The 27,500-nt window shown below is 49.0% G+C and overlaps 3 protein-coding genes across 10 annotated transcripts in view; all 3 read left to right on the top strand.

The window, feature by feature from the left end:
• The window catches only part of LOC126577218 (cyclic nucleotide-gated cation channel alpha-3), an 80,500-nt gene extending 76,164 nt beyond the window's left edge, over positions 1 to 4,336 (top strand). For all 4 annotated transcript variants that reach the window (XM_050238679.1, XM_050238678.1, XM_050238676.1 and 1 more), the window contains one exon: positions 1 to 4,336. This exon is cut by the window's left edge and continues 3,302 nt beyond it. The gene's annotated coding sequence lies outside the window, so the exon portion shown is untranslated.
• A 3,144-nt stretch (positions 4,337 to 7,480) lies between these two features.
• On the top strand, positions 7,481 to 10,973 carry LOC126574859 (integumentary mucin C.1-like). Its single transcript, XM_050235255.1, has 3 exons — positions 7,481 to 7,886; positions 8,101 to 8,328; positions 9,454 to 10,973. Exons 2-3 carry the CDS (start codon positions 8,187 to 8,189, stop codon positions 10,620 to 10,622), a joined length of 1,311 nt encoding a protein of 436 aa, XP_050091212.1. The 5' UTR covers positions 7,481 to 7,886; positions 8,101 to 8,186; the 3' UTR covers positions 10,623 to 10,973.
• A 2,159-nt stretch (positions 10,974 to 13,132) lies between these two features.
• Positions 13,133 to 27,500, top strand: part of LOC126574321 (filamin-B) — a 45,173-nt gene continuing 30,805 nt past the window's right edge. For 2 of the 5 annotated variants that reach the window (XM_050234453.1, XM_050234462.1), the window contains exons 1-4: positions 13,133 to 13,378; positions 25,953 to 26,367; positions 26,447 to 27,097; positions 27,175 to 27,500. The exon at positions 27,175 to 27,500 is cut by the window's right edge and continues 159 nt beyond it. In XM_050234453.1, coding sequence (XP_050090410.1) covers positions 26,134 to 26,367; positions 26,447 to 27,097; positions 27,175 to 27,500 — 1,211 coding nt within the window. In that variant the 5' untranslated portion in view covers positions 13,133 to 13,378; positions 25,953 to 26,133. Of the gene's footprint in view, positions 13,379 to 23,091; positions 23,126 to 25,952; positions 26,368 to 26,446; positions 27,098 to 27,174 lie in introns of those variants that run through there. The other 3 variants (XM_050234454.1, XM_050234455.1, XM_050234456.1) reach the window with 3 other exon arrangements.

Raw genomic sequence — 27,500 nt, 5'->3', positions numbered from 1 at the left:
ATCCCTGTCTCGGGCCGTAAAATGCAGGTATTCAACTATCTCTCGCTCTCGCTCTCTTTCTTCATCGCGCACGCACGCACTCACCATTGTGAGCCCCCTTTTCCGGAGGGGTCGGAAAAAACTACAGAAAGCAAGCGGAAGCAACTCCGCATCACTCAATGGAGGAACAATACAAATAAACAGATCCAAAACCAGCAATGATGGCAGTGAAATCAAACGGGAAACATTCAATTCCGACGGGACCAAATGGTGTACGGCATAAGGCAGGTACGAAGCGATGCGGCGACACCTCACGCAAACGCTCACAGTTCAAACTTGTTCCACAGAGAGAGAGAGAGAGAGAGAGAGCAGAGAGGGGGGAGGCAATGTTGAATCACTAATCACACCGCTAACCACACGCATGGCAAAATGCTCCAAATGAAACTGAGAAAATCGTTACATTTTTCACCGGAAACAGAATGAGCCAAGGAGGTACTGAAGTTATTTGAGACTAATTTCGGGATCAGCCTGTACTCAGAGCAGAGAGAATGCTTTTTATTTCACAAAAGGAAGCTATAAACCATCAATGTTAAGATTCGTGAATGGGCAGCTTCAATCCCGTTCCAATGATTAATATTAAACAGGTGCGAATTGAGGATAAAGATTTCCTATTTTCTCTGGATAATCTATCGGTTACCGTTTTTTTCCTATCAGAGATCAGAATCTACTAACCAAAGCACAAGTAGTGAAGCACGTTTAATGGTGAGATCGCATATTGAATTCGCTTTTTCTCAAGGACTTTTCTTTTTCCCAATAAGTATCCTTCCTGAAAATGTTTTTGCAATAGTTTGCGTTTGCTGCTGATGCTCTGTTGCTTCCTTCGTTGTCGGGTGGCTTGTAAAATTGTAACCGGATTGTAGAAAAGCGTCTCCTTAAATTAATTTCGGTTCCTCAGAGCGTGCAGTCTATCGTTGTTAAAACGGACATTTCAAAATTCAGGCGAAGAAAGAACGCAGCCAGTTTGGAGCGCAGCGACCTCTCGCGATTTCCAGCTTTTATGTGGGGCAACGAAAGCGGGGAAAATGCGGAAAAAAAAACTAGAGAAAAAGCATCTGGAGCCGGGACTGAATTCATGGTTTAGCATCGAAAAGTCTGGCTCTCACAACACAGCAGTACTGCCATTTCCTAGAGAATAGTATCGAGAACGAGGAACATGGTTGAAAATAGAGCGGCCAAAACCGGTGAGGAGGGGGGACGATATCGAGGTAAAAACTTAAAAAAATAATTGTATAAATGTGTGAGTGCGTGTAAGAGTATGTGTGCGAGTCTGTGAGAGAATACATTTTTTAAAGTCGCAAAAGGGCGCATCTGATATCCCCGGGCTGATCCGAAGGCAAGGCGATCGATGTGCGATCCCTTGACCTTCACCAATAGACCAATAGATCCAAATACACACTCACATTATGTCCCCCCCCGGGAGACCACAAACAGTGCTAGTGATCGATAGTCTATTTTGCGAAGCAGTAGATACAGAGCAGAAAAGCTGATATCAAGATCTCAACTGCAACACTAAGCTCGAATATTGAATAAAACATCCACTACAAACACAAAACACACCGCAGAAAAGGATACAGACACAACCAAACAAGCAAAAGGTACTAAAGCGTTTACTAGCAAATTATAGAACTGTAAGCACGAAAGCACGATGGCCGTGATGGAATACCGGGTACTCGAGAATGCGAGTTTCGACGACGGAAGACGGAGAGATAAGGTTTATGGCGCCGATAGCCGATAAAGTGATTAATCCTCACGGGGTGCACGGATGTATAATACGCGATGGAAGCGATAAGGCCACACTAGTTACTAAACGACGACGATGACGACGACGAGTGTTTTATAATCAACACGGGATCCACGCAGAACTCCCTCCCGCCCTCCTTTTCTACCGAAAACCAGATAACGTATTGCCAAAGCCGAAAAAACGAAAGTGAAGCCGCAACATAATTACAGCTCCTCCAGACGAACTCACTCCCCCCTCAACTCCCTCCCTCTTCATCATCTTTGTATGGTCTGTTCCATTACAAATCGATCTCGAGACGCATCGAAATCGTGCCCGTCAACGGGAGTGAACGTGGAAGGAAGAAGCGAAACTGCCAAAAAAAACCATTTTTAGATAACCACTAGCTACACCCGTTGACTAGCGTTGAAAGTGTTTCGTCGGAAGGGGAGGAGGAAGAGAAGTAGAAGAAGGAATGTGCAGCTAATGGTGTACGCCACCCCCGGCCGTCGTAAGTAATGCCAAGGTCTGATGCGTCGCTCAAGAGAGCTTCATTCGTTTGCGATTAATTTCGTGCGAGCTTCCGTTCGAACTCGAAGCATCGGACATCGTGGTCCAAAAAATATATGCAAAGTGCGCTTGCCTCTTCTGTGTCGCTTCGTTTCTTGTGCGGGGGTTCTAATCCCCCCGGGCCACTGCACTGACCTTAACATTCATAGCTTCGAACCCGCACCACAACTGCTGCTGCTGCTGCTGCTGCCGATTGGCTGAACTTGCCCCAAATCGTCAAATTTATGGCTAGGAGCGCAAAATGGTATGCCGCGTGGTGAAATCGCTACCTAGCGCAGCGCAGCATTTGTGGTGAAGAATTGATGATTTATGCTCACTGGCCAAATGCCAGCCCAGGTGCAGATCGTGTGCAGATCAACAGCAGCAGCAACAGCAACAAAAAAACCCCCCAGATGTCTCTCAAGGATCATCAAGCATGGCCGGCCGGCTGCTAAAGCCTGCATTTAACGGCGATACAGAGAGCCCTAGCATCAGCGCTGTGCGTAATTGGTACTCTTAGTCACGCCAGTTCGGTTTGAAGCATTCAATTGGGTTTTCCGCGAGCACATTCCATAATCCCCGCCCCCGGATGCCATGCCATACCCGCTGTCTTCAGGCAGCGTGTCCATGTGGAGCCGGATCGGAATTCAAGCAAAGCTGCAGAACCTTGTGGCACTCTTGTGGCACCGGAATCGAAGCACGTCCAAGCGAAGGCACGATAAAGTCCTCGATATCGAACGGCAACGATACACTAGACGAGGTATAGGCGACGATGATGACGATGATGAAACGAGAAGTTAGTATAAATATATATAAATAAAATAAATGAATGAATAAATATATAAGCGTTTCAACGACCATGTACATAGATAGCTTTTAAGAAAGCAACTGCACGGCAGCAGCAGCAGCAGCAGACAGACCGGCAGATGAAAAAAAATCGTGAAAAAGAGCCAACCACCCCTCAGCCAAAAATCTCCCTGTACTCTCCCCCTGTAAGCGTAAGCGTGGAATGGAAGCCAAATGTGAATATGAAATAGAAGCGTTTCGTTCCTCTTGTTTATGTTTCCCGATCGTTTTTTTCTGTTGTTTCGAATATGTGTAACGAAAATAAAACCAAAAAACGCGAGAAAGCGCGCGAGAAATAAGAAAGAAAAAAAACAAATGCAGAACACAGTGTCCCGGACAGGAATGTAGGGTTATCCGATTGCCAAATAACAAAATAAAGCAGAAAACAGAAAAGAAATGCCAAAAACACACAAACAAAAACCGGAAACCGGCTGTGTTGCAACAACAAAAAAAACATCCCAGAAACTTCCCGTTAGGCCGAGGCATACCAGCATGCAAAACGAACGAAATAAAGAGAAAAGTTTAATATACCATGCTAGATACCGGTAGGGAAAAACAGTCAAACCAACCGCAAAACGATGTGTGCCAATAGATGAGATGTGAGGCAGCCAAAAGCGATCAGCAGAGGACACTTATTCGGTAAAAAAAACTTCGCAAACACAAACCACATTTGCTAGAATAGAAAAGAAAATTGGTCCAACCGGGGGGAGAGCACGGCACGAGTGCAGATCAGCGAGATATCCGAGGTTTTGTGTTTAAAATTAATAAAAAAAATTGTTACCAAATCAGGAGGTGCACGCAAAAAAATGAAAGACGACGAGCAGAGGGAGATATAGAGAAGAAGATGGGTAAAATATGCAACGACGGAACGAAAAAAAGCACATTCAATGAAAGAACGATAGCGAACGAAGAGGTCGAAGAATGTCGGAAATCGGGGATTATAGATAAATGAAAGAAAATCAACAAAAAAAAACATGGAAAGAAAAGCGGAGAACGCAACAGAGAAACAAAACCAAACCACAAAAAAAAAATCGATCCCCTAAAATCTATCACAAACACACGCGCATCCCGGTGAAAGCCAGAGTCAGAGAAGAGAGTGTAGGAGAGCAGAAGAAGGAAGGCTGGGAAAGGGGCATTTGTTAAATTATAATATTTTCAAATTTATTGTAATTTCTATGAAATATATGAAATATGAAAATCAAGACACGTGAACACGAGAACATTACTTGCACAACACGGTTGCTATGCAACACCAAAGGTAACGAGAGGCTCTTCCTTTGCAGCATTCTTACGGCAGCCACTACAGCTCCGATGACGAGCGAATGACGACGGCGAACGCAGTTTGCATTCTGATCAACACCGTGGAGGCCCAGTGTCGTTGACATCACTGACCAGAGAGCGACACGTTTTGAACGAATATTTTACTCTTTAATGTGCCCCAATGTAGTTGCATCCCAAATTCTCTCTGCTCCCGAAATCTCTCATGCTGCTCGTGTGCTCGACCATTTGTTTTTTTTTTATTTTTACTGACAATGATTTGTGGTGGCCGACGACGACGACCACAACAGAATGTTTAATGATCGCTACTGAACGGCAGAGTGGATGACGATGATGACGGCGATGATGAGCATCGTTTGCGGTCACGAAATGATTGAATCATTGCAACGGCACCCAACGAGCAACACCCACCCTTCTTACCGGCTTCTGACATTCCACAGCGCAACCACCACCACCACGAGACGGACGAGAGGACGAGTTCCGTGGCGTGCCGTGGCGTGTCGGTCCGGATCTCGTGCTCTCGGGTGTGCTTTCGTAATCCTCTTCTCCTGCAGCCGGCTTACCTTGCAGGTTTTTACAAACTTGCCACCCGTCTACGCGTCGGTAGCACGCCCAAGATCCAAGAGACAGACAAGCCAAGGCGTCCGTTGTTGCCATTTCGACATTGAAAGCGGCATCAGCATCTGATTGCATCAATCGCTCCCATCCCCGGGCGTGTTTGTTTTGGAACCGGCAGCAGCATCCGGTGGCAACAACATTCGCTCGCATTCTCCTCCGTCAGCGAGGCCACTCCAGGTCTTTCCCAAAAAAAAAAAGAAACAATCCCAATTCGCAAGCACCGCTGACACGTAACACACGATCGTCCCGGTCTCGTCAACCCTGATCGACGGATTGGTAGCGACAGACGGATGGTCGCGTAGCATTCGAAAGGCGGCCCGGGCCGCGGATCGATAAAGGAAACAAAAAACTGCCACCATCGGACGAGGAAGAGACCGGCTGACATATGATCGCAACCTGAACAACAAGGCCACTGCCGTCGGTGCCCGGGGCCGGTGCCGGTGCCAGTGCGGTAGGGAAAGGAAGCACACACCCGGCGCACTGACACGCAGCGAGGAGAAGGTAGAAGGTGCAATCGCAGTAACCGTTGACCGAGGGTCGAGGTTGACGCCATAGCAACGATCAATGAAAGGCGCGCAGCGACGGTATCGATGAGGAAGCGGAACCGACCAGAGCGGTGAGGTGGCGTGAGTCAGAACATCAGCATTCTGTCCTCGCACTCCCACCCCACCGTGAGAGAGAGAGAGAGAGCAATGTCCAGGAGGTTCCAATCAACTCCCGTGCTGGCCAGTCGCCTTAGAGTCTCGACGATTATTTCGGGTTCATCGTCTCCGTGGTCGACGCATTGTCCCGTCTGTCGCCCTGGGAGGGGGTGGTGGTAGTGGTCCCATGTAACGGCAAAAACCGATGACGCGGTTCGCTTGAACGACGACGTTTTGTTACAGTCTTGTTGGTTGTCTTGGTCGTCACCATTGTGGTTTGCTCCGTTGCTTTCGATTACTAGGGCTGCCTGGTGCCTGGTGCTGCTGCTGATTGCCACCCTCTCTCTCTCTACACCTCTCTCTTTCTCTCTCTCACACATACTGGCAGCCCTTGATCAGAAACGCCGTTGCAGGCAGCAGCAGCAGCTTGTTGGCTGTTTGTGTAATCGGCAGAAAGGAACTATCGCGGATCGCGTGCGCGCCTTTCAGTTTTTTTGGTGTGAAGAGGAAGGGTTTTGGGGCACTGTGGGCACCCTGTTACCAGACACTACCACCCGCTCTCTCGATGCTCCCTCCCTTCCCCCTTTGCACCCCAAAAACAGCATCGAAGGTAGTTCGCTGAAAAGCCAATGAGTCGTGATCGACCACAGGTCGTCGGTGTTGCTGCTGCTGCTGCTGCTGCTGCTGGTGGGTGTGTTCCTCCCTCCTCCCCAAAAAGGGGAGCATAACTGACTCTCGAACAGCTCGAGTGACTTCAACGCCCAAGCGAACGAACCTCGCTCTTTCCACGTTTTAAATGCTCTTTATGTTGAGATCCCCGCCCGAGAGATAAAACCACACCCGTCTTTGGTGTTGGTGTACGCCTGGTTGCTGATTTGCCTAACCAAACCCCCAGCTACCGATTCATCATTTTCGAGGTTGAGTAAATGTTGACTTTTGCACCAACATCGCTCATCGATCCGGACTCATGCTGCTACGAATCACGCTCGCGCCTGTTGCTATGTTTCAACTCGAGCTACTCCGCCCGCGTCTCACGGTCAAGCACCAAAAAAAAAAACACCGCGGATCACAATTAGCATTTCTTCATGGTCATCCCGTGGTGGTGATGTCCCGGAACCAATTCTGACCAAACCACCGAACCATAAATCGCCCGAGCCCGGGCTTCTCATCTTCGCTCCGTTCACGCCGTTGCCAAGCAGCATCCTCTAGACCCGTCACGACCTACTTTGCGCGCTGAAAACCTGCCAAACCTCCGGATTTGCATTCCACGCCATTCGCCTACTTTGTCGCCGAAGGTGCTGGTGCTGCTGCTGCTGCTGTACCGTTTCGAATACCGCCGTCACCAAAGTAGGCCTCTACACTGCTATCAGGTGGTGGAACAGGTTGGCGCGATCGATAACGTGAAGAATGTCGATAAATATGATAATTTTGCGATCGCGATCGCGCCTGGAAGTTTTGTGTTTTAAGTCCCCAGCATCGCCATCGTCGTCGTTGATCGCACGGATAGCGCAGCGCATGAAATGTTTTTTAAGAAAAAAAAGCACCAAGGAGGGGATCGTCGCTGTGCGGCTAGCCCAGGCCACTAGGCGACGATCGATCGTTTCGTGTCGCCTCGTGTCACGTCGTCGTCGTCGTCGCCGATTGCCGTTTGCTGCTCGCAATCGCGCTCGCGCTTCCTTATGCTACCACTTCGTCGTTTGGTTGTTTGCGTTTGGTGAAATGGAATGGCCAGCCAGCCAGCCAGCCAGTGAACGAGCGCTCGGCATCGGTTTCCTTCCAGCCAGCCTTTCATTCTGTGCTCGATCGTATCCGCGTTCGGTCGAGGGATTGGAAAGGTCGTCAGCCAGCTAGTGAGCCAGCAAGCAGTGAGCGAGCAGCGAGCAGCAGTAGATCCCCTTCTCAGTGCAGTCGAGCTTCCCACCGAAAAAAAAAAAACACAGCACCACCAACGATCGAGCGACCGCTTTTGGGGGGTACGACGACGGTTGGGTCACATTCTTGTCGACGATCGCATTGGGTGTGCCGCAAGATCCCGCGTGTCCAGGTGCAAGTGAGTGGAGTGTGCAAGTGAGCGAACGAATTCGCTATTTGGAAAGGTCGCTCGTTGCTCGTTGCTAAAGTTGAAGCTGCCCGCTTGCTGTTGCGGTTGTAGCGCGTTGTTTCGTTCGGAGTTCTGTTCGAGTTCGTGTAGTTGAAAGGTGAGAGAGTACAAACGCGCCCACCCCACACGAAACACGCGGTGGTATCTGGTGTCAACCGGATTGTGCAACCCCCTCCCTGGCTCCCTCCGTTCGTTCATCCGTCTCGGTGTCTGTTGTCTGTGTCTCTGTCTGTCTGTGTTTGTTTGTGTGTATCTGTCTGTGCGACGAGAAGAGTGCCTGAACCAATCCTTGGCGTGCTTTGCACTTGCAGGCTCGCAGCTCGGCTCCGAGTCTCCGGAGGAAGCAGCTGAAGGAAGATACTATCATCATCATCATCATTAGCATCACTGCATCATCATGAGGACGATGACGAGTGGACGCTTGCTGGTGGCCGTCGTGCTGCTGCTGGTGGCCAGTGTGACCTGCGTGCTGAGCCAGCGGAACGACGACAGCAATCACCGGGCCGCCCTGTTCCGCCGTACCCGCATCGGTCCCAAAGGTCAGTCGAGGGGTGGTAGGGGCGCGCGTGCCACGTCGCTTATGCTTTCATCCGCCTCATTGCACAACTCTCACCACCACCACCACCACCACCACCACCATCATCTCGATCATCATCATCACGATCATCTGCATAACGATCATCTGCCCCACAACAGCAATCCTTATCCGCTTTCCTCCTTATCCCCCCGTTCGGTGGCTGTCCTCGTCACCAACGATCGCGATCAGCAGCTGCGACGACAGCATTCGAATGCAAATCACATTTCTTCACAACTCGCCACCCTTCGCCCACTTCATCATCATCATCACCATCATCATCACCATCATGAGCATGATCACCAACAGCAACAACACCAGCAACAAGAGCTTGATTGGGCACGCGTCCTGGTCGAGGACAGCTCGGCTCCGGCTGCTGGCCAAGCGTTGAGTAACGACAACGCCGCCAACAAAAACAATGGCTCCCCGGGGCTTCCAGCTTCTTCTGGTGACAGTAACGCTAGTAGTAGTAGTAGTAATAGCATTAGTAGTAGTAGTAACGGTACCACCAGCAGCAGCCCTGGTAGTATTGGTGGTGATAGTAGCGGCATCGTTTACGCTCAGCGCTTGCTTCTAGAGGCGGCCATAGCCCGGTTGGCGGAGGCGCACGATCGGCAGCTGCGGGTCCAGGCACTCGGTGGTAACCTTAGCTCGTTCAGCGACTACTTTCTCGCTCACCTGCGCACACACAACGCGGCCGTCGGGTTTGCCTTCGACCAGTTTGGACCGCTTCTGCCGCCGCCGCCACCGAGTGGCGCGACTCCCGAGGTCGAGATCCCGTTTTACGATGAAGTCGATGAAGGCATCGAGACCGCCACGGCCGGGCTAACAACCGCACTAAACCAAAGCACTGATAACACTACTACTAGCAGCATAATGAACACCACCACAAATAGCAACAGCAATGACATGCCCAACAACAACAACAACAACAGCACGATCATTACTAGCACTACTAGCAGCGGGCCGGGGGCCAGCAGCAACACGGTGACCGTAAGCTTGCCGACCAAAGTCTGGGGTGAAGGTACAGAGGCACGGTTCGGGCCGGTCTTGGAGTATGTTTTACAGCGCGTTCAATCCCTGTTTTCAGTCTACAAGCACGAAGATCAGAGCCGCCCCGGCATACCGATCGCGGATCATCAGCAGCAGGATGCAGCGGAATCTTCGGCTGCCGCCTCGGCCACTAAGGAAGCGGAAGCAACGGGTGCACCCGCAGCTGCGGATGGCCAGCAGGAACCCGCGGAGGCAGCAGCACCCGCAAAGCCAGTCATCGGTAAGGCCGGTGGGCTGAATCGATTGTTTGCGCGCAAAAAGTACAGTCCGTTGTTGCGCGAAGGAGCTCCGAAAGTTGGTGCTGCGGTGGCCTCTGACACCGGTGCCGCTACGAGCACAACGGTGGCCGCAGCGGACAGTGTGACCGACGGTACGACAACCGCAGCACCCTCTGGCACTACGCGCCGTACGCGACCAACGCGTCCCGGAAAGCTACCACGATCGACCTCCCCCAAGCCGACCGTATCCGTGAAGCCAACGAAAATTGCGTCCCGATTCTCGAAACCAACGACAGAAGCCACGGAAAGTACGGTTGCCACGGTAACGCAGCGTACAACCCGTGGACGCCGTACGCGTCCTTCGAAGCCCTCTAAACCGGGCAGCGCAGCAGCAGCAGCGTTGACTGAGGCCACCAGCACGTCAACGACCACGTCGACGACGACGACGACCACAACAACAACAACGACGACAACAACGCCAGCACCAACGACAACCACAACAACAACAACAACGACCACCACGCCTCCAGCACCGACCACCACAACAACAACCGCGACGCCTCTTTCCGATGAACCCACGATCACGATCGAGGGTACTTCCGGTGTGCAACCGGTGGCCAAACTAGACAGCAAGCAGGACAGTAACGCATCACCACCGACCGCCACGGATGGTGCACCGATCGTTGCCACCGGTAGCTCCACGCTACCAACGGTGAACGCACAATCCACGACCTCGAATCCGGCACCGGCGGTGAGAGTGCAGCCGGTGACCGGCGGAGAACAGCCGGTGGCCAGCGTGGTGCCGGAACGCGATGAAACGTTGGTGTTGAGTGGAGGGCGACCGAGTGAACCGAAACCGGTTCCGCAGCGTGTCATTCCGGTGGTGGAGCAGCAACAGGAGGAAGAACAGGACGATGGAACGGGCGCGAGTGAAGACGAGAGTGTCCTGCAGGCGGCCGCTAGCTTTGAGTCGCCCAACAAGCAGTAACTGGGGTGTGTCCCCTCACAGAGGATTGTAATGAGGCTGCTTTCGTTTGCGTTTACGTTTTGCGGATGATTCCGTTCCGTTGTTCGTTTCGTTGGATTTCTTTTTGCTCCACTTTTCCACAGGATAAGAACTCAGAAGAAGGAGGAGGAGGAGGAGGAGGAAGCAACCATCCTGTCCATCCCTATCCTTCCCTCTAGTGTCTCACTCTCTTCCACAGTGTTCGACTGTTGAGCCTCCCCCCTCGTGTTGTCAGCGTATGTCGTGAGCCATTTTTGAGCGAACACTGTGCGAATGAATAAAGTAATTTTTTTTTGTGTGGCCCTTAGTCCTAGTGGGCACACACAGCCTGAAAGATAAGATCAAGGATCTAGGTTTCGTGTTTTATTTGTGTTTCGAAAGAACTATCGACAAGAGGGTGTGAAAAGGATTCTATGGTAGCATGTATTTTGATTTCTCGATTGGTCTCATGTTTGATGACATTGGCGTGAATGCGTTGCAGAAAATGGTAGGTAGAGCACTTTTTAGTCTACACATCGGTGGTAACAGTAAAACGTCTTCAGTACAGCGATTGGAATGCATCATTATGAATTCTTTGTATTTCAGTCAAAAATGGAGCTTTCTATTGAAAGGTCAATAATTATACAGCATATGCGCACAGCAAATTGTTTTGTTTTTCTCTACTTCTGCAAAAGAATATATCCTCCATTAAAGGATTTTCGATTTAAATACGGCTCCGTCCGTAAGGTATCAGCAAAAAAAAAAGGATTTTCGATTGCAGAATCAGCCTCGGAGTCTATCACATAGCAGCAATAAAATATTATTTGATATTAGGTGTCCATTGCCCATTTTTATTAGTGCCTAAGAGTACCACATCCAATTGGGATCGTAAAAAAAATCATAATATAAAGTTACCGTTTAAAAGAAAGAACATTTTATTAAACGAAAGAAACAACAGAATTCCGAATTTCGATGAATTATTAAGAAGAAGAATTTCAATCATTCATGGTTTTGGCAACAATGAGCTGAATGTTAAACATTGAGCAACATTGGAATTTATCTTTTAATGTACAAAACAACAAAACAATAAAATAAATCGAAATTTACATCGAAATTACACATTAATTGAGTTCAAATGTAATCAACAAATATCCTGCAGACATGCTAATTACCCTAACAAGCTCATCTGTAACCGACCAAAAACGAAAAGAATACAATGCATTTTGATTCCAGTTTTGCTAGTATTTCTGATATTATACTGACTTTTCTACTCCTGCTTTAAGAAAATCAGATTGCTGGATTATACAATTTTGAAATTCGCTAATTAGTCTCCGGCCATTTATTCGAATTGAACAGATCTATTCTAATTAATCATTTAATTAGCAGTTTAAGTTTTCCTAAATGGGTAAAATGAAGCTTCATAGGTAATGATAAACTAAATTACCAGTAAAAAAGATACCACTCCATTGGATTTAATTTTAGAAATGCTCATTGAGTATCGAGTGCAGCCAATACTATCATAAATACGTTCTGAACATTACTAAAGTGATTGAACTTGTGGACGAACCTCTTTTTACCATCACTTGCAACTTTTGTCTTAATTTGTCCACAATCTTCAATTGAGCAACATTATGAAAACCTGAAAAAATCCTTGTCAATTGACTATTCGTTACCATCCGCCAAATTCTACTCCAGCACGAGCGTCATTCTGAATACCTCGAGTGTAGCTCGAGTGCTAAAATAGTACTAATCAGCGCAGCTCCACCAGAAGCTCTTTGGTGGAGCTTCTACAAGGGGAGCATAGCCGCTTTTCGCATGCTCAGGATGGAAAGCTCATGTGAGGAAGCGTTTCCTCGAATCGTTGGTGGAGCTCATGCCAAACATGTGGGTTGTGGGCTCCCCATTCAACTCGAGAGAGAGAAACGAAACATCGTGCAGCTTTTTTAGCGCAAGATGGACAAAAAACAATTTTATGATTCGCAAAGATTGCTTAACAAATATGTCTCTCTACCATAACATAATCATTGCTTTTATATTTCAATCCATCTGAATAACTTATTGGGCAAGTAAAAGCATTATTTCATCTCAACCGAGTTGAACCATCAATATGATCTTCACCAACTACGAGACAGAAACTTGAGAAACTCATGCTCATGTTAAGTATTTCAAATAAAGGTAAATTATGAAAAGGAACAGATGTTGCGGGGAAAACAAAGGACTCAACATAGGATACTGTGTGGCTTCAATTTACCAATAACCATTTTGAATCTTTAATCTTTAACCCTCCTCAACGATTATTTAAATTACAAAAAGTGCACTTCCGTGGTTCACAAACAAACCGTTTCCCGCCACACTCCAACTGTGACAAACGGCTGTTTGCGACAATTTTTGTCCCCCAAAAACGAACCCCACGACACACCGTGCAGCACTGCGCGACGACAGTGACTTCAACGACGACGTTTCTTTGTTGGTCCGGCCAGTGGCGTGCGTTTAGTCAACGTTTCGAAGCGCTACGGTACGGACGCAGGCCTATACCCGTGATCGTGATCAGGCAGTCCCTCGATCGTACGGAGCAGATCGAGAAAATCCCGGCAGAGTGTGAGTGAGTGAGCGAGCGAGTGGAGCCGCGATAAAGTGCGGCGCGATTTATCTTTCATCGAGCAAAACACAGTAGGCGGCATAGGTTGCGGTTGCTGGTGGTGCTGGTGCTGGTGGCTTGTGATCATCCCGTTTGTCGCGCCACGAAGGTGAACCAAAAGGTATTCCTTCCTTCTCTTCTCGTTGTTGTTGTTATTGTCTTTCGCGTCTGCATCGGTTTGGTGGCGTCTCGTTGAGTGTCGCGTGTAGATTTTAAGTTAATTTTTCCTGTGGCACGCGGTGCTGCAACAAATCGCGACAAACCTTTGCTCCAGGTGAGTGGCGTAGCGTGCGACAATCGGGTGTGTGCGAGTGTGTGTCTGTGTTTGGTGGCCTGATGAAGGCGGGAATGGGCGGGGGGAGATCGGGACGTTTTAGCGGCCGCAATTCGCGTGGAAGTGGGCGCGGTAGTTCCAGGAATGTGTGCGCATAAATCGCATGATTCACGTTGGGCGTCGGTTGCCCCGTCCGTCCGTCCGTCGGTTGGTTGGTTCCATGATGTGCGGCGGAAAGCTAAAGTGGCAGGTTGTGGTCTCGACTCGAGTGCAACAGTGGCCGGTGCGCTGAGAACGAGTGCGAGAACTGCAGGATGAAAGATGGCGCACAACTACGATGATGATGGTGATGATCACGATCCGATTCGGTCATCCAGCCGATCCTCTCCAGCTCCATGTTTCCTTTCTTTATCCACTGCGAATGACTCGCGCAGACGACGACCAACGATGGTCTCTGCGTACTCTGCATCATTGGAGTGTCCGGCGTGGTCCATTGTTCCGCGTTGGTGTAAATCTTGATTCCGGAATAACCATATTCCGGTTCACCAGAGTGCGGTGCGAGATGCGTGCGCGAGACGATGCGAGAGTGTATTGTGGCCCGGTGGCTGGTGGTCATTGTGGGTGAGAATGAAACGTGTGGAGCTGTCCCCCGGGGGGGATCGCTACAACAATGCTACAACGCCACTAAACGGACCGTCCAACGGTCTAGATGCATGAATGAAAGCTCTACTTTGAAAACGAAACCACGAACCGCGCGCTCGGACCGGAATCCAGCGGCAACGTTTAATGCCATGTGCTGTGTGTGCGCTCTCGGTGTCTCTCTGTTTGGTGTGTCCGTATACTAAAAGTGAGAAAGATGAATAATAAAATGCTGTCATACACACTGCAACCGCCAGTAGGGAGTCTGTGGGTGTACACGGAAGCAAAAAAGGTGCCACCGTGAACCGTGCGCCGCGAGGTCGACGTTTCGGAAAGTAACAATGAAAGATTGCGGCACAAGCGACGAACCCCTCCCCCGGGGTGATTTGATTAGCAGCGACACCGGCAGCACCATTTACGTGCTGACCATAAATTTAAACACCGTCACAGTTCCGGTACTCTCTGTAGTGAATGTGTGCGTCTCGGTGTCCGAGTTGTGATTGGATTGGGCTTATCTTTACCCACAAATTATGATCCCAATTTTGGCTCCCACGGTCCTAGCCCACCTGCGCCTTATTTTTTTTTCTAGGTCACTTTGTGTGTTTTGGTTTTTTTTTTGTTTTTGGTGTGGAGAGGACAGTAGGCGAACGTCCAGTCTAGTTTGCATTTAAAACCATCTGTCACTCGTCACAATTCGTAAGTCACGCGCGCGGTGGCGCAGTAGGCACTGGGCACCTTCGCCGGAGAGGTAATGAGTTTATGTAATAAGACAAACAATTACGCAATCACGGTGGAGGCCACCACTGGGTGGTGTGTGCCATGAGGAGGCCACCGCATGTATGCCACTCGTGCTGTGTGTCCGTTCATCCGACCGAACGAGGTCGATCGGGACGAAGATCATTGTGTGTCTGGGTGTTGGTGAAGAGAGGGAATGTTGTTTATTTTTGTAATACTTTGCTCGTACCGTTTTGACATTGCACGCACCATTCCAATTCTCTTTCTTTCTTTCTTTCTTTCTCTCTCTCTCTCTCTCTCTCTCTCTGATTACCTGGCGGGGATCTTTTAACTTGAATCATGATCGTTGCTGATGATGGACCCTCCTTCACCGTTTTTTTTTTATCATTTCGCTTCTCGGCGAATGGTGGTTTAAAAGGCATACCAGCCAGGCCATCGCCATATGACTAGCAGTTCGCCAACGCCGCCACCGCCACAGCCTCCGCAAACGGGTTTTCGATTCCTCGCTCTCGCTCTCATCGTCGTCTCTGCATTCATCTCCGCGCTGACCATTTCGGTCCAGCGGTCACTACGATTACCGCATCACGGCTCAATCCGTGGCGGCGACGTAGCAGTTGGCTCTGGGACTGAAAGTAGTCGTTCGTTCGTTGTTGTGCGATTGACTGGCGAAGGCCGCGAACCGAACCGGGATCGATAACAGGCGATTGTAATTTCTCCACCAAATTCTCCACTTTTTGATCATTATCAACCGGCTAACCAGCGAGCGGTTTTACGATGGACATCATTACCATCGCAACATGATCATCGTGGTGATCGTGCCCTTCGATCGTAGCGAAACACGCTTTTCAATGAAAAGCTCCCACTCGATGCTGTGAGCATGTATTTTTTGTTATTATTTTAGTGTGCGCTTACGTCTTCTCTCTGGTCTTGTGGGGGGATCGTCTGTACGATCTGGTCACTATCGCTGGCTTCTCTGCTCCTTCTGCTGACCGTCACCGTAACGCCGCACGTCACAGAACGGCGTGTAGGCAGCACCAGCAGCAGCAGCATCACCGACCGCGATGTGGCAATCGCGGCTACAGAGCAGCTTCACGCCTCACACACGCAGAAGAGCTCAAGAAGCTGGTTCCATCTCCTGCACACATTCACGTCTAGTGGTGCCCCATTCATCCATTCACACGGTGCCAGCGCGACGGTGGACTGCGTTAATTGCGCCGCGCATGGCGAACCCTTGGGCGCGAACACCGCGGAATGAAGAAATGAGCGTTAAAGACAGACACAGTCCGGTTGGCCGTCTTATCGGAGTGAAATTTTTCTCGGTCACTCGGCATGTTTAGGGCGCATTTTACGCAAAAACGAAAGTACATGCCTTCAAGGGGGGCCGATGACGACAACAGAGACATTTCGTCATCATCCTGGCAAAGGGATCTGTTGACTTAGAGCAACACCGACGAGATGATGGTGGAGGATGGATTGTGAAGGTGACAAACGGGGTTTTTTGCCTTTGAATTCGTATGTTTTTTTTTTGTCCGTTCGTCAGTTATTTAGGTGTTACACGTCCTAACACGTCGAGGACATTGGAATCGTCGTCTCGGGCGCGTAGTCGTTGTGTCTCTTGTTTTTTTTTTCTGCTCTTTGCTCAATCAAATCGAACCACGTCGCCGGGGCGCCAAATATGGTTCGGAGCGGGCGAAGCAGGCCTTGCCGACACTTCTTACGGCTGCTGACTGGCCCGGTCTGGTCTGGTCTGCCCTGGCTGACTGGCGGATCTTGTGGGTTATACAGTACACGATCGTGCGCTCGTTCGCTCGCTCGCCCGTCTTGTTTGTCCGGGGTCGTTCTTTGCTCAGGTTCCTCTTCCTACGCATCCATCGCAGCGCACAAATCGAATTCCACTCACGGCGAGGAAGCACGAGGGAGAAGATTGTTGCTGATGATGGCGTCATCAGGCGCGGCACGATCGCAAAAGAAGGAATGCTCTAGCATCACCGCCCACCGCTCATCGTCGGTGCGCTGTACACACAGACAGACACACATACAGCTACAGCGCACCAGCTGTCCTCCATTTTCCATTTCATTTCTAACCAGCCCAACGGGGGAGTAATGGGATCGCGATCGCGAACACACAAGTACGAGAGCATCTCATCGACCGCTCACTCGCTGGTGGTGGTGGGCGCTCCGGTGGGCGCTTCGTGAATGAAGCGAAGCAAAGCGAAAAAAAAATTTGCATTTTTACCGTAGGTCGATACCGGGCCGCAGATTCACTTTCGATCGGTCGATCGGCCCCCGTACCGTGCGCTTGGGGACCGGAAACTCCGGAAATAGTTCGTGGAGTAGAGGCAGGCAGGGAAGTGAAGAGGTGAATGTGGTGGGCCTGCTATCGAGGTGAATTCATAATAACATTATCGAGCAATCAACTCGAACCTCGTGCCCCATTGCCATCGCTCCATGACGATCCGGCGATCTTCGGGACGGTTTAAAGTACGTCGCAAATGTTTATTTCTTTCAACTCCCCCACGTGAAAGTGGTTTTTCGCAAGTGAAACTACCGATTTTGTGACCATTTGCCGGGCTGGAAATCGGTTTTTAATAGAGAAATCGTGCAAGTGACATGTACGGTAGCGCAAGCGACGAACCACCCTTCTGCTTAACCTTCATGTCCCTGGAGCTCCGCGTGTCTCTGGTGGTGGGGGTGTAATTTTAACAATTTCGCGCAATTGAATAAAGTATACTCTTCATCCGGGGATCCATCGGGGTACATTCAGCGATCCATTAGCAATGATTATTAGCTGCGATGATCAAGTTATTATCATTGGCTTGGAAGGTTAATCTACGTTCATTTCCGGTGGGCCAGCACGGAGGCGTGGAACGGTGGACAAAATGGTTACACACATGCACACACTATCAAAAGCCCATTAGCGACGCCCGCTACTGGCGCGGAAGTCGCGTGTGTCGTGGACAGATCTTGTTCTTCTTCGTCGTCGTCTGCGAAGCAATTTGCACTCAACGCCAAGCGAAGATGCGCTGCACGATGTGCGTTTTGCGATGAGATCAGCGCAGCAGCAGCAGCGCATCCACATCCATTGCTTGGTGCTGCGCCCCCTGCGCCTAACGCTGCCCTTGACAAACGGGCGTACGGTGTGAGCATTGAATTGAAGGAAAAACGGGAAAAAAACGAAGCGGGAAAATTCCTCAATTACATGCCGACGGAGACGAACAAAGCGAAGGCGCGCGCGCGCGGATGGAGGTCTGATGATTAGGCCGTGCACTTGCCGTTGCTGTTGCTGCCGCTTGGCCACCGAGTGTTTAGGCCCTCTGGTGAGGTGGAGTGCACTTGCGAATCGAGCGCAATGGGCGCTGGGTGTGGCCTGGGAATTGACCCTGACACAATCACATGGAGATGCTTCTAGCCAGATCTTTTTTGCCCGCCCCACTCTAAGTTCTATGCTATGTTAATGAAGTGTTTAACAAATTGCTCTTATTTCAATGCCATTATCAGCGCGGTGCGAGAGTGATGAGGGCGCTGAGATTGGTCAGTAGATGGAAGCAGCATAAGACAGGGGCTTAGCCATTTTATTATGTTATTTGTGTTTCATTTCTGAATGAAGAGTCATTCGAAGATTCTATTGTGCAAAAATGTTGGATCAAATCCAAATTTCCTTTGGAAGTTTTTCTAAAATTGGTTGATACTGTTTTCAATTTAATTATGTACTATTCGATAAAATGATCTTTTTCATCCAAAACATCACTTCCAAATATTGCTGATAATAGAAAAAATTAATATGTCAAACAACCTTCATGATGATTTATCCAAAAAATTATCTTCTAAACAAAAGAATATTGATCGAACGACATTCAGCTGATCGTGCAACGAAGGACAACAATGGACAAACGATCATTTTTCGTATATTTTACTAAGGTATAGCTACCATTGCGGTGTTTTTTAATACAGTTTTTTTCGCAAATTACCACCTCATATTCTTGACAAACTGTTGTTTAATGTGACATTCATGAATAAATTTACCTAGATAATTTGCGTATCAACCTTTTTAAGGGTTAAACCTTGAAATATTTCTGCATGTTCGAGATAGTAGCACAAAGTTCATAGTAATCGTTCCAGGACGTTGACAAAGTGCGATTCCCTCGAGCTTCGAGATTTTGACAGCTGGCACCCTTGCATATGCCCCCATATACCCTTGAAATCGACTTAGTAGGCTCCGGCAGTGCCTACGAGACGAAGCATACGCAAGGTCAACGCGTTCACGGCCGTTGCCGCATGCTGGGCGGGGAGAATGAATTATGAAAGATTCTCCCTTTAATATTCATAATCCTGCCCACTAAAGTACCTCAATAAATAGGAATGAGGAATCTTCGGACTGTCAGGAAATTCAATTAACGAATCCACGAACCCCTTTGTGTGATTGCTGCGGAAAGTCTGGAATGTGTCTTTCGGTATGTTAATGCAATCATTGGTTCCTTTTCGCACATTTCGTCCGCTAACAAACCAACAATATTTTCCAATTTGCGGCTCACTCTAATGAGCGGCATCCAAACTGATCCACTTCACAAGCCGCAAGCAGTTCGAGGTCTCCATCAATTTCTACTGATTAGAGCGTTTCTGCGCTAAAAAAGCCAAGAAAAAAAAACAACACAAACACATTCAATCGAGATCCCGACTGGCGCCGGAGTTCCCAAATGACGCTAATTTGATAATAATTCCCGCCGTCTGAAACGAATCCCCTCACTCGCTTCGCTCTCCTGGTAAATCTAACTCGCTCTTTTTGTCCACTTCTTTTCAATTAAATTCCTCGCGCGCTTCCAGATTTGCTTTTTCTATTTTGTGCGCCTCATCGGTTCATCAACGGTTCACCAGCGCGGGTTTTACTGCTCGTCGTCCCAAGGCCAATTAAGATTGCCAACGTCGATCAAGCGGACGTCGAATGGCCCGCTTCGTCGTTCGCGTTGTCGTCGTCGTCAGCCCTTATCGGGCCATGCCAGGGCCAGTGCCAGTGCCGGAACCTCGAACCTTCCGCATTCCGTATCGGTGGTTGTTGGCGGTCAGGTCAAGGAATGGAAATTTATTTATCATAAAAATAGGGTCACCAGAGTGTCTCAGTGTGTCTCGTATACGACACATACAGCGAACCAGCAGTCGCCATTAGTCAGCGAGTTTCTTTTTACAATAAGCGCATCGGTACTCGTCGCGCCAGCCTTCACGTTCGCCATTTTGGATTTTGCTGCTGCTGCTGCTGCTACTTCCATATTCCCTCAAGTGCTCATCCTCCTCCTGGTCGGATGAGGGTCTTCTTTTTGCGACAATGCGCACCGGAGTTTCACGCGAAGCCATCGCGAGGAGAAAGATGTGTTTCGTTGCCTTTGCTGCGCTGCGCTCCTCCCGATGATGCTGCTTCCTCGGGTCCAAAAGTCAAGGTTTTCGTGCGGTGGTTTGGGGCGAGTAGCGTGAACATAAATTTCCTTTCCGTTTTGCCATGCCACCATCTCGCCGGCGGTGGTGGCGAAGGTGGAAGACACCAACATTTATTATAATGCCGCTCTCTGCGCCACCAGCACCTCCGCTACGTTCTCTCGCCTCGGCGATCATGGCGATCATGGCGCGGAAATGCAGCGAGGGGGAATTTCTTTGACACTATTTTGCCCCTTCTTCGACTTGCCTCTCGAAGCATAAACCTCCAGCATTCTCTTTCTTTCCCCCTTTCGTTGGTCTCGCTCCTCACGGTGCGCTCAATGGCAGCATAAGGAACGCGACAAGCGTGTCAGAGATCAACGAACGACCTACCTAGCAAGCTGGCAAGCTGTTCGCCTAGCCTTACCTTACCTTACCTTCGCTTGCTGCCTAATTAACGGCATAATTCGCTTATGTCAGTGCACCATCACCATGACGACCACGGCGAGCGTGCTTGCTGTGACTCTCCGTCTCGCGCGAATTGTCATTAATGGTTTCGGGGCCAACCTGACTTCCTTGGCAGCGTGGCGCTCGGTGATAACGTGCCTAGGCGATCATTTGCTGCCAAGCGCTGCCAAGATGATGATTCCGAACGCCACCACGCCGGTTCGTTACAATTAATTTTTCATCCATTTTCCCGCGTTCCGCAAATTGATAATTGATTCTCTCTTTCGCCTCTTTCCTTCTACCCTCCATTCTACGCCGCCAGTCCACGTTTTGAGGATCGAAAATTGAATGCCAGATTGCGCTGGTGGTGGCGTGATGTAACACACCGGTCGATCGGTGATCACCAGTCGGTCAGCGAGCGAGTGAGCGAACGAGTCATGCGCAAAACGCCACGATCACGAGTCGATCAGTCTTTTTTCGGGTGTTTAGGGGGGATCTCTTGCACCCCCAGTAGTGTTGCTGTCGCTACTTTCGTGAAATTGGTTTCGAATTGATCCTTCGTCGGTTCGGTTCGTCTTGCAGTAAAGGGAAAAGGTTTCCTTTCGTCACGCGGTCGGCAACACGTTGTACTGACTAACTGGCTGGCTGGCTAGCTGACAGGCTGACTGACTGAGTTTAACCTGAAAACCTATCGAAGCGCAACCGACTGCGAAGCGACAGAAAAGACATCGTGTGCACTACTCGGCGGTGGTGGTGGTCTTTTGCTGCTGCTGCCTTCGCTGTTGGTGTCACACTCGAACTCTGAAATGAGGAAGACACCAGCGTCGTCGCGACGCAAAAGGCGGTCACACGAAAGTCAATCGATTGTGTGGAATGTAATGTGTGCACGCGCATGCGTGTTTCGTGAAGCGCGAAACGTTATGGTGGCTGGCAGGAAGCCGACCAGCGATGGCTTTTTGGGGCGGGAATTTATTACTTTTACATTTTTGCCACCAATTTCCACCGCCACCACCATTCGATGGTTCTGGTTGATGTCCTCCAAAGTGGGCAACGCGATTGCGCGCTTCCGATATTGCGGTTGCGAGCTGCTGCTGCTGCGTTGTTGTTGTGATTGATGGCTACTCGTGCTCCACGTGATGTTGTGACGGGCTCACCAAGCTGATTAGTATGGTATGGCTCTCTCTCTCTCTCCCCCTCTGTGCCTTCCGTGGTGCCGTGGTCGTCCATTAAAGGATTAGCCGCATGTTGCATGTGGTGGTTTGGTAGTGAAGTGAATGTGAAGTGATCGATAACAACTTACCAGCCATAAAATGCCCAAAAACACACACGATCACCTAGCCAGCCAATGTTGATCGACCAAGAATGGTCCAGGCGGCGACGAATGATGGTCACTCTTCCGGCTTTAGCGCCCGCGTGGTGACCAATAAAGTGCCGCGCCAAATGTGGCTAGCTTCTAGCGACGCACCAAAGCAAAGCTAGAACCGATACCTAACCGATGAAGTAATCGGCATGCGAACCCATACTGGGAAGCATCGAAGAATCCATTACTAGACAGCGCCACCACCTCAATCCAGAAGATGTCACCTTGCGGTGCATTGCCACTCGGATCGGATGAATATTCATTAAGGCGGACGGGCGAGTCGGCAAGGTTCAGGCGCGCAAAAGGGCCACGGACTCACCGGGAGACAAGCACACAAACGCGCGCTAGCGATCGCGATGTCGAGGGTTGTGAGATCACCACCAGCATCATCGTCGTCGTTGTCGCCAGCAAGTCAAAGGAATGTTATTTGAGCTCGAGATTGATACTCAGCGATGGGCATTGACGATATGACGCGATCACCCAGGCCACACGGTCAGCACACGGTGATCACAGTGCAGTGTTGCTTCTGGAATCCTTTTTTTCGATTAGAATCGATTCTAGCACAAATTAATTCTCGACGAGAGAGTTAATTGAGCCGCAAATCGTCAGCCACGGCATTGATTTTAATTGGGGTTGTAGATGTTGAGGGAAAATTACTCGATCGTACATGGTGCGACGAACAGTTGCCAGCTGTTGTTGAGGTATCGATCGACGTCACTGGAAGGAACTCGCACTCGAGGCACTCTGCGAAAGCTTCGAGAAAGCTCTCTGAGGTTGAGTGTTCGGAAAACGCTTCAAATGAGTGCCATTCCTCGCCTTTCCTCTCCGTTTCATACGCAGCGAGGTTGATCGTTGTGCTGATCATCGGTTGGTTGTTGTTGTTTTGTGCTCAGCAGCAAGTACTACTGCAAGCAGTCTGGTGTGCTCGCTGTTTGGGTGTGGTATGCCGTTCCCCTAATTACGTCATCACCACACGTTCGTGTTGGGGGAGCGAAAATGGAGGAAAAAAGGTAAATACCGAACTGACCGAAAAAGGGGGGCTGTTGGTGCTTGGAGGGCCCCGGCCAGTTGCAGGTGTCGATGTGTTTGGACGGTGCACGGGCACGGGCACGGCCTCGTGTACGCAGTTTGCAGTTGGTTAAACAAACAGATGCTGCCGCCCATGACAGTGCTTTGTTCCGCACAAATCGTTGCTACGGCGGCGGCCCGTGGTATGCTTTATGGCTATCGATAATGCGTTCGTTTAGTATCGAGGTTGCGGGTGCATTAGGTGCAGTTATGTGGTTTGGCTATTTGTTTCTAGCAACAGGGTCGTTTCACTGGTAAACAGTCGGTTGCGATGGTTTATTTCAAGGGGAATAGCAAGAAAATAGGTTTGTAGAAACAGAAAAAAAGAAGGAAGAAACTCATACCGGTGAGCGAGAAGCACCTTTTTAAATGAGGAAAGTATGCTCAAAAGGCGAGAAACTACCGATAGTTTCCCTTCATTATCACCTATGTTTTTCTCGCTGTCTTTATACAGTTGATCTAGATTTGGTCCTTAATTAATCATGAATTTTTATATTTGCCTATTTGTGCTGCGGTCCCTAGGAACGGTTTTTTTTTTGCTGATACCTTACGGACTGAGCCGTATTTATTAGTTGAAAAGAGGAGAAGAAAGAGTACAAAGAAAAGAGGCATTTTCTCCTGCCCCTGGAACCCTTATACCGGGGCTAGGATCTGCTTTAAATTAAACTAAAATATCTAAATAGTAAAGTATACACATAAATATGGGGTATTATTGATCTATTAATTGCATAATTGACTATGATGTGATTATGACCACCATTAACAGAACTCCTTAACGTGTATCATGATCCAAATTGACATCGTTTGAAAACCACTGAAAAGATAAAGAGTAATAGAAAAAAACTGCCACACATCCTGAAATTCAAGCAACTGCATCAACCATTTGCGAAATGTTTCTTCGATCTCGATTTCGAAAGGAAGTCTGCTTGACATTGGATTGTCTTAGATGATTAAAAATGGAAAGTTGATTTCTGATATCGCACAGCGGCAAGGACCAGGACGTTGTAGTGAACCAATTAAATTAATTGAAACTATTAAATCTAATCACTTTTAAACATACTGCTCGTCCGTCATCATATATGTTAAAAAAAAATCATATCACTGATAATAAATCATCCGTGTAACTAAAGCGTTCACTGGAATCAGTCGAAAGGCAATCGGCAGATGTTACATGCAAAGATATAACACTGTTTTACACAAAAGCATATCACACCTTCTTATTTTTTATGGGGTATATTATAGCAGTAATTGCATAATTTAATTTAATTTAATTTATTTAGTACTACTTGTTTGCTTAAAGCTAGACAAGGATCACTTAAAAATGGAGTGAGGAAAACACAGTGACTTATGTGAACATAACACAGAGCAGATCCTTTATTAACTTTGCTTAGAAAGTTTTTCATCATATTTGTATAAAACTTTGCTGAGAAACATGCAGCTTCATCAACGAGAAATGCTGACACATAGCAATAATGCAAAAGTCATGCTTTATAATCACTTGAGTAAAGTGTAATTATATCTTTTCGTTTAGCTTGTTTTTGCATTGCTTTTGGTATAAAACACCTTTACGATCAGATCCTTTGTCATTTAGCTGATGCACTATATCAGTCTGTGTCTTATTGCATGATTATAAGGAATGTAGTCAAGAATTTCTTAAATAGATGGTCTATCGAAGATTCTGCATAATAATGACTCAAGAGAGTTTTTTAATTGAAATGTATGCGTTTAATCAAGCTAAATTATGCGACTTGGCGTAATAAGATGACAAATTAGGTGCCAATCGCTTAATTAATTGTCGGCTGCGTTTGTATTTGCATCTTGAGATCATTAAATCACCTCTTAATGATCAATGTTTTGTGATCTTATGCAGTCATGATGCGGTAATTGTCCCCTGAATCTGAAATCAATTCGCATTCTTTAAGAACGTACGTGTAGCAGACGAGTCTCCATCCTTTAACAACTTCTGCTCATCCAAATCAACCATTTGGCCTCATTTAGCAACACCATTAAGTTGTCTTCACATTCTACTGCACACAATACATTAAAGATCACAAGTGATTGAAAACGGACCGTCTGTATCGATGATCAGTCAACGCGTTAATCACTTTGCACATCCTCAACCTCAAAATAGACTCCACCTATTGACGCTAAACCAAGCCCGCCCAATAACAACCAACCTTCGATCGTACTTCCTCCCTCGCGAACTACTGACCTAATAATTACCGATCGTCCTTGAAATACTCAGCCAGCGTAATCACGGAACTATAAAACAAACCACCAGTGTGCTACCGAACCACCGAACACAATTCCGAAGCATTTGCGATCACTATCTGCTCGATCACCATAACCGGAGCAGCAATAATACTCGATAACGATTGCGCCGGTGTTAATAATTCCAAAACAGAAACAACAGGCCCCGTGATATAATAATTCCAAATCGCGCGCTTCGTCACCTCTTCCGGCTTCCTTTTCAGCCTGCGTCTGCGATCGCGTTGTTGATGATTTTGGTGCCCCCGCGACGGGGGGCTCTTTTCCTGCCGGACGAAAACACCAAGAACCATTCACATCCGTTGCTACCGTTTCGTTCGCTCGTTGTTGTGCACAAAACCGTCTGCGTAACTCGCGACGCACCTCACTTTGGTGCGATCGCTCGTACGAGAGAGAACTCCGAAAAAAAACAGCATAAAAAAAATCCCAAGTATCGCGAAGTGTTGTACCACTTCTCACCTACCCACTCCACTGTTGTTCTGCCTTTTACAATTGGTCCAGGTTCGTAAAATGTGCAGCCACAGTGTCTGAGTGCGACCAGCGACCTGAGCGCAACTCCCGCATCATCAACAACAACAACATCCGGCAGTAAGGGCGAACCCCGGAACGCAGCCCAGCGAGAAGGAACCGCGAGAAGGAGGTGCACAAAGGAAAAGAGAGTGACAGAAGGAAGGAAGGGGGAATGATGGAGCTACCGAAGGGAGCACGGATCACACACGCCGGGCTGCTGCAACACACGCCCGATGGCAAGACGGAGCTACAGAAGATCACACAGGCGGGCCTGGTGGCCCGCTCACCGGAAGGAACGGCCGCCAAGGGGATGAACATCCGTGGCAACGAGGACCTGTGGGTCGAAATCCAGGCGAACACCTTCAAGAACTGGGTCAACGAGCATCTCCGTGAATCCGGACTGCAGGTTTGTGTTTTCGTTTTTTTTTGTTGTTTCCTTTTCTTCGTCCTCAACTAACGCCTCTCTCTCTCTCTCCGCCTGCCAGGTGATTGAGTTCCACGAGGACTTTTGCGACGGTACATTCCTGTGCGCCCTGGTCGAAGGTTTACAGAAGCGTCCACTGAAACCATCGTGGAACAAGCGGCCCGCCAATCAGCACCATTATCTCGAGAACGTCACAACGGCCCTGAACGCCATCGAAGCGGACGGTGTGAAGCTGGTCAACATTGGCAACGTGGACATTGTGAATGGGAACGTAAAGTTGATCCTCGGTCTCATCTGGTCACTGATCGTACGCTACCAGATCGGACGGAGTAAGTTCCCACCGCGGAAACTGATGCTTGCCTGGCTTCAGGCCGCCCTGCCCGACTGCAAAGTGTCCAATCTGACGACGGACTGGAACAGTGGTGTGCTGCTGTCGGCGTTGCTGGATTACTGTGAACCGGGACTGTTCCCCCATTGGCGCACCCTGAACCAGAACGAATCGGTCCGGAACTGTGAACGGGCGATGAATCTGGCGTACGAGCGGTTCGGTATTCCGAAGGTGCTCGAACCGGAGTATCTGGCATCGCGGTGGCTCGATGAGCTGTCCGGGATGACGTACCTGTCGTACTTTATGCGCCCCGGTGGTCCCGGGTATAATGCCACGATGAAGTGGGTCAATGGACAGATCAAGCGGCCTGTCAGCAATTTTACGGTAGGTCACGAGATCGCCTCGCCATCATCTTTGATTTGCGGAAAATGATTTCATTCCCTTTCTTGTCACCCTTCCAGACCGACTTCAACGATGGTAAAGTGTTCTGTGAGATCATCAAAGATCTCGGTGGGCAGGTGCCGGACCCTTCGAAGCTCAGCTCCGACCCAGCCCAATGGGAAAGCAACCAGCAGAAGGTGATCGACGGTGGACTGAAGCTCGGTGTGAAGCCAGTCCTTGCGGCGCGCGATATGGCAACGGCCGACGAGGAACATTTGGGGGTGATGGCGTACACGACGTGGTTACGTTGGGTCACACCGCGCCCACCGCTCACCAACCTCTTGGCCGTTCATCTGGAGAGCACCTCGGGACGGGTCGGTGAACCGACGAACTTCCGCGTCGAAGC

Source organism: Anopheles aquasalis, chromosome 3 (genome assembly GCF_943734665.1).
Source record: "Anopheles aquasalis chromosome 3, idAnoAquaMG_Q_19, whole genome shotgun sequence".
NCBI lineage: Eukaryota > Metazoa > Arthropoda > Insecta > Diptera > Culicidae > Anopheles > Anopheles aquasalis.
Note: the sequence above shows the minus strand (reverse complement) of the source record. Positions and strands in the feature narration are given on the sequence as shown.